Source organism: Elaeis guineensis, chromosome 5 (assembly GCF_000442705.2).
Source record: "Elaeis guineensis isolate ETL-2024a chromosome 5, EG11, whole genome shotgun sequence".
Classification (NCBI taxonomy): domain Eukaryota; kingdom Viridiplantae; phylum Streptophyta; class Magnoliopsida; order Arecales; family Arecaceae; genus Elaeis; species Elaeis guineensis.
The window spans coordinates 82,318,471-82,327,682 of NC_025997.2; the positions used below are offsets into that span (position 1 = coordinate 82,318,471).

The following is a 9,212-nucleotide window of genomic DNA, read 5'->3' on the forward strand; positions in this document are numbered from 1 at the left end:
TTCAAGAAATGCTATCTACCGATAGGCCATGGAATTTCTCTCTCGAAGAGGGATTGTCCGACAACACCTCAAGAGAGAGAGCGTATGGGTAGGATTCCATATGCTTCGACAGTGGGATCTATCATGTACGCCATGACATGTACACGATCAGATGTGGCATACTCACTAGGGGTAGTGAGTAGATACCAATCTGATCCAGGAGAGAATCACTGGAAGGTTGTTAAAACCATCCTGAAGTATTTAAGAAATACTAAAGACCAGTGACTTATATATGGTGAATCAGACTTGAGACTTATAGGGTTTACTGACTCTAGTTTCCAGTCTGATCGCGATGATAGCAAGAGTGTGTCAGGATTTATTTTTACCCTTAATGGTGGGGCTGTCTGCTGGAAGAGTTCCAAGCAGCACACTGTGACTGATTCAGTATGTGAGGCGGAGTATATTGCTGCATCAGATGCTGCCAAAGAAGCGGTGTGGCTGAGAAAATTCATCACCGAGCTCGGAGTAGCACCCTCCCTTGTTGGTCCAGTTCTGCTCTACTGCGACAGCTCTGGAGCCATTGCTCAGGCGAAGGAACCAAAGGCACCCAGCGGACGAAGCATATTCTGCGCCGCTACTATCTCATCTGGGAGATCGTGGATCGAGGTGACGTCGACCTTCAAAAGATCGACGGAAAGGAGAACCTGGCCGACCCATTCACTAAAGCCATTGCGGTGAAGGAGTTCAACGACTACAAGTCGAAGATGGGTATTAGATACTGCATCGATAGGCTTTAGGCCAAGTGGGAGATTGTTGGGAATAGTGTCCCAAAGCCAATCGTCAGCCTGTTGATGGTTGTGCTCCTTTTGTATTAGTACATGAATTATAAATAAATAAAAGTTATTTTGATATTTTTTCATCACAAATGTTTCATCTTCTAATGAACTCCTGTGTTGTGGTGAAGTCCTTAGGACTATTTAGACTCGACAAAGGAGGATTTGTCGCTTAGTCCTTAAACATGTTCCGATCAAATGATACGTTGTTATCAAGGACGACAACGTTTATCAAGCATAGGTCGTTGTGTGCCATATGGGTTGGTTGTCCTCATAACCAAAGAGTGTGGAGACACTGGTATGGCATACAGGTGAGATGTAATGGTACATCTGCACTGAATGTGACCAACTCCGGAGCTATTTCTGCTGTCAAGATTTGCTCCGATGGGATATGGGTATAAATGTCCCTCCGATCTGAGACCGCCACGGTGACTTGCAAGCAACTCACTGCACTTAGGCACTGGACTACCTGAATTTCTAATTCAATGACGGAAGGCTTGGGTGTAGTCAAGTACTTGACTTGTCGGTGCGTGTGTCAAGATGGGATTGACCACTCCAGTTTAGGAGCTGTATACAGTCGTGTTTCAATTTAGCAAAATCTTGGCCAGGGTAGTCCTAGTGAGGAGTCACAGGACTAATTGAGTTGAGCACGATTCGGATGATATCATCAGGGTTGACAGTTTAATCCTGAGTCGTCCTAAACACAGGGGTCAAAAGGGATGAATTATACGGTAACCATATTCACGTAGGTTCTGAATGTTGCGATTGTGATTATTCGACCTATTCGATCGTCGGGTACATTGCTAGATGGTCACTTCGATTAGTACAGAAATTGATTCTGTGCTATCGGCTTAGGTTCGAACCTGCAGGGTCATACACATTAGTGGTTCCTTTCTGATCAGATGGCTGTTATGAGTCTTATGTGTCTGGGACTCTATGATTGAAAATTAGGATTCTCTAATCATGAGTTCCACACATTTTGGGTACCGGGGTCAAAAATTTTTGAATTTGAAATTTGAACTCTTTGATCAGGGTTTCATATCGATGGTCTCTGATGTCTGATTGCCCATCGAATTTGGACTCAATATCTATGAGAGGTTTAATTAGTGATTTGATCGCTAATTAACTCAATTTATTGAGTAATTATTTTTGGATCAAGTCCAATTGAATTGGATTCAGTTTGGATTGACCCGATTAGGTTAAATGTTGACCTAATCGCTAAGGTGGTTTAGTCTCTGATTTGATCAGGGGTTAGGTTTAGTTAATTTCTGATTTGATTAAAATTTTATTGAGCCTAATTAAGCCTAATTAAGTTAGATTTAATTTATTCTAATTGTGCTTAACCTATTTAGATTAGGTTGGCTCAATTAGGTTCAAACCACCTTGACTTTTCTCCCTACGCCACCTCACTTCTTCTGTGCATATTTAAATTCACGAGAAGCAACTTCTCATGAATTTTTTCCACGTAGAAGCCATCCCATGCCCCCTTGTGCACCAAATATTGGATAAAAATAAGTTGGTTGGCCATTCAAATTCAAAAGAAAGTTTGAATTTGAATGAGCAACCAACTAATCCATGCGCCATGGTCTTATCTTGTGCGCCCCATATTTTATATGAGAAAATATTTCTCGTGTAAACTCTCCATGCACAAATCAACTCACGCCCCTTCTCTTCTCACGCACAAGTGGATAGGGATGAGTTGGTTTTGCATTTGAATTCAAATTTGATTTGAATTCAAATGTGCAACCACTTATCTTTATCCTCTCACGCGGATAAGACACGTTCGATATTGTTTTAAAAAGAGGAGAAAGGTGGACGTGCATAGAAATTTTAGGAGAGAAACTTTGGGGCATGAGAAAAGTTTGTGCGCAAGGTGAAGGTCCAAAACTTTCGAGAGAAAAAGAAAGAAAAGAAAGAAAATTGAGCACAGGGTTTCTAGTGTGTACCCTAGGGTTTCTACCTAGGGTTTGGGAAGTGAGATTGGTGTGCCACGAGTGTCGTGAGTCCTCCAAATTTTAGGGAGAGATCCATCAGCCTCTCAAGCAATCGTGCAAATGATCCAGAGCATCCGAGGAGTCGGCGCACATTGATCGAAGGAGTTCGATCAACATCTGCCATCAAAAGGGTGAAATCACGAACTAGCATTCGTGAGGAGCTGATCAGACGGGAAGCTTCGTGTGGATGATCCAAGATCGGAATTTGTGTGGCTACGACGTGACAATCAGAGCCCTCCGACGGTGATCAGATTGCGGTGATCGACTACCCGCAAAAGGTGATGTGTTCTAAACACAGTACTGTAAAAGGTTTACTGATTCAAATTTGAATTTCAAATTTAAATCATGCTGTTGTATCATATTTAGATCTAGTGTAGGGTTAATTAGTATTAATTAATGAGATTAATTAATAATTCCACTGTAAATAGTAATTTTGAAAAAATTTTAAAATTACCATTTTGCCCCTACACTAAATTTTCGCTACAGCCTCTTCCTCATTCCTTATCTTCTTCTTTTCTTTTTTAAACTTTCTAGTAATGAGGGCCATTTCTTCATCCTGCTCTTCATTTTTCATATCATCAAATTTTTCATCAAGTTGAGCAGTGGATTTGAGGGCGATTGTCCTCTTCTTTTTGACATCTTCTTCTTGATGTTGTTTCATACTTAGCTCGTGTGTCATTAGCGATCCTAGAAGCTCCTCCTAGGGTAAGATATTCAGATCTTTGGCTTCTTGGATTGTGGTCACTTTGGCCTCCCAAGTCCTTAGTAAAGATCTAAGAATCTTTCTCACGAGATCACTGTTAGAATAAGACTTACCAAGACTTTTTAGACCATTAATAATATCGTAAAATGAGTAAATATTTCAGTTATTGATTCATCATGCTCTATTTTAAAGAGTTCATATTTATGCACAAGCATGTTAATTTTGATTCCTTCACTTGATTAGTTCCTTCATGAGTTCTAATTTATCTCATATTTTTTTAGTTGATATGCATGTTGAAATATGATTGAATTTATTAGTATCTAGAGCATAATATAAAATATTCATGGCTTTTGTATTAAGTTGAGCCATTTTTTTGTCAACTTCATCCCGTTCTTTTTTGGATTTGATTGATTCTATACCATTAATTATTTTAGCGGGTGTGTGTGATCCATTTACTATGATACTCCACATATCACAATCAAGTGCTTGAATAAAGATTTTCATCCAAGCTTTCTAATAGATATAATTTGATCCATTAAAAAATGAAGGTCAGTTTGTGGACTGTCTCTCGATTAGTGAAGCACCAACTTGAGTTGCCATAGATCTTTAGCTCTTTGATGTTAAATTAAAGTAAGGCTAGAGCACCGGTTCTGATACCACTTGTTGTCCAGCTATGTAATCCAAAGAGGGAGAATTAAATTTTTAAAAATTTAAAATAATTAAACCATAAGGATTAAGTAATAAAAGGCAAGTTAGTTGAAGTAAGTGATTTAAGTAAAATGAAGATATTAGATGCAAGAGTGCAAGAAGGAAAAGAAAATAAGATAGAGAACAAGTAAGCACACTACAAACAATCAAGATTTATAGTGGTTCGGTGCCAACCTTCACCTACATCCATTCTCCAAGCTCCTACTGGGAATTCAAATCTACTAAAACCGTATTCAACAAGAATACAACGTCGGTACCTCCACTCTAGCTATCCCAAATTAGAACACTATTTTTTGGATACAAGCCAATCCAATACAATTTATTCAAGGTTCGGATCAACTTTTTCATGTTTTGGAATCCTTTCAAAACTTAAGATCAACTCAAAAACAGAGTGTAATAGTTAATCACACGGAAATACAAATGTAGCTCATTTAATGAGCAAATAAAGCTTTAAATGCACTTTACACAATAAGAAGGAAGCTTTTCTGATTTTTCTCAAAGTGGTTGAAGACTTGAATGAGCTCTTGAGGGGTTGGTGAACTTGAAATAAAAGTTTCTTTTACTTCAAGAGGGCTCTTTGCTTTGGGCTAAAATGAATGCTTGAAATTCTCTTCAAAAACCTTATTTTATTTCCTCCTTTAAGTGTCTTTTATAACTTCGCTTGATGGTGGAGAATAATCTGGATAATTTTAGAGCCATTGAAAATCATTAAACGAGCATTAAATGTGCCAAAACGAGCTGAAAAACTAGTCGTTATGGAGTTTTTCTGTCGTAGGGGTCGACTCATAGGGTCGACTCATACACATGAGTCAACTCATGAGGTCGACTTCTGTGGCACAGAACAGAAAATGACTGTTCTGTAATTTGACGTACACAACAACAGAAGTCGACTTATAGGGTCGACTCATGCACAGAGGTCGACTCATGGGGTCGACTCAGTTGGGTGTACCAGCAAAAAAATCAGCTTGCCGTTCAGCTCATTTTGATATGAGTCGACTCATGGGGTCGACTCAATTTTATAAACATGATTTTTTGTTAAAATACACATCCAACAATATTGAGATTGCCTCCAAAAGATCACAAATCTTCTGTTCTTGCTCTTGAGGCTTCGAGTTAGGACTTGAAGAAATTACGATTTTGCTCCTGAAAAATAATAATTTTTTTTTCAAGCCAAAATCATTAGTAACTCCCTCAAATGCTTTGTAATCATCAAAATCAATTCAAGAAGCAACAATAGAATATCAAGGTGCCTTTTATTCAGGTCGGTAAAATACCGACTTGAATCTACTTATTGGTACGTTAACTATTGTAACTTGATACTTTGAGATTGATATCTCTTTGATCTCATATGATGAGGCCACATGTCTTGGGGCTGGTTTAGTGCACCAACATGCTTCAAAGAAAAAAATCAAATCCTTTAAATAGAGGGCAAAACCAAAAGGTAAAAGCTGGGAAAATCTTCGACCCCTAATCGAAATAGAAGTCTCAGTCAGAGAAGGAAAGAGTCCTTCGGGCTGGAGTCCTTCCATGTATTTCCACCTCCCCTCCATATTTTTCAACATGCGTTGGCTAATCTTTTTTTATGCTTTAAGATCTATGCAATTGCTAGGGTTATGGATTGAGGTATGACAAAGCATGTACCTCAATTTCTATTAGATTAATCCTACAACTTATTTAATTTTACTATTTGATATATTTGACTTTATTCTGTATTCATGGTTCATCAATTTCTAAATAATTAAGAGGGAGTGGATGCCTATCATTATAAAGTTGAAACTCGCAATTGTTCATTGCATGGTCATAACAATAAAATGATACTAACTTATACGATAATGATAATAAAAATATATTTTAAATTAATATTTTTAGAAAAAAAATTATTACTAAAATTTGAACTTGGATATCTTGAATGAGCTTTACATCTCTCTCCCTCCTAGAAAAAAAAAAAAAAAAGAGGAGAAACAAAGAGAGAAAGGCTTTCCATGTTTCTTAAATAGAGCTTTGTATAAAAGCTTTTTTTTTTTGGAGAAATAAAAATCCTGTTTAAAAGTTTTTTTTTTCTAAATATTTTTAAAATTGTACGAAAGAGGTTCTAGCCCTCCATGAAGGGTATTTTTTTTTGCCTCTCCAACGGCAATGCTAAACGAGACCATAATAGGGTAGAGTCAAGACTCAATCCAGCTTCCCAACGTTGATTAGCAAAATCCAGCTTCAGCCTCTGTTCCTCCCTCCTCAGGAGTCCGCAAGACATTCAAAATTTTGAAGTTAATTAAACAATTAAAAATAAAATTATTCCTTCCTTCTGTTTGGGAAAAGCCAATGGCGAACCCCTTCAATCACTTTGACATCCCTTCCAATCCCCGCCACCTCCCCTACCAACAATAAGATCCCGTTACCCCACGCTCGACCCAGAGCAACCCCCACGCTTCCCCCAGCCATGTCCTCCGCACTCCCATCACCGCCCCCGCCCAGCCACCACCACGTCCAACGACTCCGAACCCTGTTCAAGGCCCACCGGGTCCGGGAGAGCCTCACCACCCGGGCCTGCAAGCTCCTCTGCTCCTTCTTCCTCTCCCTTCTTCTCGCCGCCGGCGTCATCCTCTTCGTCCTCTGGCTCAGCCTCCGCCCCCACCGCCCCCGCTTCCACGTCTCTTCCTTCTCCGCCCCCGTCCTCTCCCCCAGCGCTGGCACGGCCTTCTCCTTCGACGTCTCCGACCGGAACCCGAACGGGAACATCGGCATTTTCTACGACGCCGTCGCCGGCTCGGTCTTCTACCGGGACAACCGGGTCGGATCCGAACCGAAGCTGGCGGGCCCCTTCTACCAGCCACCGAAGAACACCACGGTTATCCACGGGGCGGTGGATGGGGCGTCGCTGTCGCCGGAGGAGCTGGCGGCGGACTTGCGATCCGGCCGGGTTGGGTTCCGGCTCGAGCTGAGCACGACCATCCGGTTCAGGGTGTCGACCTGGGACACCCACCGGCACCGGTTGCACGTGAGCTGCAGCGTGGAGGTGGGCCCCGACGGGGCCATTTTGGCGGCGTCCAAGAGCAGGAGGTGCTCCTTGTATTTCTTTTAGTAGCAATTCTGTTTGAAAAACTTGTTTGGAATGGCTTGTAAATCATAGAGGCCCGAATCATGGTGCAATACATAGGCCTAGGCTGCTGGATGTTAAACAGCAAAAGAATAGTGATAATATATATGAAGCTAGCTTGAGGTCTCAGCAGCTGAAGAAAACCGTCAAGTTGGGTTAAGAGGCGCAAACGTTATCTCCTAAATCCAGGTTATACTGGCAAAGAATCTAGTTAACACCTCCTTTCCGGTTATGTAACTTGGAAACTGATGTGCATTAGAAGCTAACATAATATGCTCTTTGTGTAGGGTCCAAGGAACCTATTCTAGCTATGTAACTATATAGGGTCCAAGGAACCTATTCTAGCTATGTAACTATATATTGAAGAAGGCTCAAGCTCAAGTGTGTGATTGTAGATGGTGAAGAAAAAGTTGAGATTCTATTAGAAAGACAAAATTTCCGGACTCTCTACCTATTGAGTACCTTACTTGATGAGATGGATACTTCTAATGATTCTATATGAGATCTAATAAATGGCTCAAGTATATTTATTATGGACATGATTACAATATTTTGATGAAAAAAAATCATCAAAATAAAAGTTTCTAACAATATTGCGCGAGAAAGATACAAAGCATGCGACTATGATGCCATGTTGAGAAGAAGGAGAGAGAGAATGGGCTTTAGAGTGAGAAAGTCCGTCAACTTCCTGGGGCGAAATGGAAAATCCCAAACCCGATCTCTTCACCTTTCCCCATCAGCTCCTCACCATTGAAGCTGCCTGCAGATTTTACCAAGATAGAGGGAGAAGACATACGGCGCATCACCTTCTCAAATTGCAAGGGGATCCCTGGGAGAGAAGGTACAGTGCTTTTAAAACCATCCGTCACTCGTCACTCAACATCAACTGATTTCTCCCCATACTAGTCTTCTGGAACGGTGGAGACACCCCATTGCCACGGGAGCAAATGCAATCCCACGAGTCCTTTTCTTAAATAATATAAAAAAAAATTTATTTATTTAAATAATTTAAATTTTAATTTATTTATAAATCTAATATAAAAAAATAAAATGCCATTTTGAATGACGTTTTATACGTCATTCATAATTTTCACGTAGACGTCGTCTAAAAAAAAAATTAAAAAATATCATTTTGAATGATGCTTTTAAAAATATCATTTTGAACCGGTATTTTTAAAAAATATTATTAAAAATAGTATTTTTATTTTTTTCAAAATAAATAAATAAATAAATAAAATAAAAAAAAATTTATAATTTTAAATTTATAAATAAATAAAAATTTTAATTTTAAATGAAATTTAAAATATAAAAATTTAAATTTTTAATTCAAATAAAAAAATAATTTTAAATTATTTTTTCTTTTCAAATTAATTTTTTTAAAAAATTTCTAAACAAAAATCTTAAAAAATAGTAATTGTAAGAATAAATTCCTATTTTTTAAGAAAAATAGGATTTTAAATTCTTATTTTTTAAGATTTTTGTTTAGATATTTTTTTAAAAAAATAATTGAAAAGAAAAAAATAATTTAAAATTATCTTTTTATTTGAATTAAAAATTTAAATTTTTATATTTTAAATTTTATTCAAAATTAAAATTTTTATTTATTTATAAATTATAAATTATATTCTTTTCTCATTCTTTTCTTTTTTTTTTTGAAAAAAAATTAGAAAACGTCATTTAAAATAGTATTTTTTAATTTTTTTTTTTGTACGACGTCTACGTGAAAATTGTGGATGACGTGGTCTTGATAAAATACCATTTAAAATGATGTTTTATTTTTTTTATATTAGATTTATAAATAAATTAAAATTTAAATTATTTAAATAAATAAATTTTTTTTATATTATTTAAAAAAAAAACTCGCAATCCCACTGCATAGATGGGCTCCCCCTTACCAAAAA

At 37.8% G+C, this 9,212-nt stretch overlaps 1 protein-coding gene across 1 annotated transcript; it reads left to right on the forward strand.

Annotated features, from left to right (window-relative positions):
• Nucleotides 1-6,620: 6,620 nt before the first annotated feature.
• On the forward strand, nucleotides 6,621-7,745 carry LOC140857825 (protein NDR1-like). The gene has a single exon (XM_073257016.1). It carries the CDS (start codon nucleotides 6,655-6,657, stop codon nucleotides 7,294-7,296), a length of 642 nt encoding a protein of 213 aa, XP_073113117.1. The 5' UTR covers nucleotides 6,621-6,654; the 3' UTR covers nucleotides 7,297-7,745.
• The last annotated feature ends 1,467 nt before the right edge of the window (nucleotides 7,746-9,212 follow it).

What these genes read in the sequence shown, in the direction of transcription:
- LOC140857825 (XM_073257016.1), top strand. Translation starts at nt 6,655, where the DNA reads ATGTCCTCCGCACTCCCATCACCGCCCCCGCCCAGCCACCACCACGTC.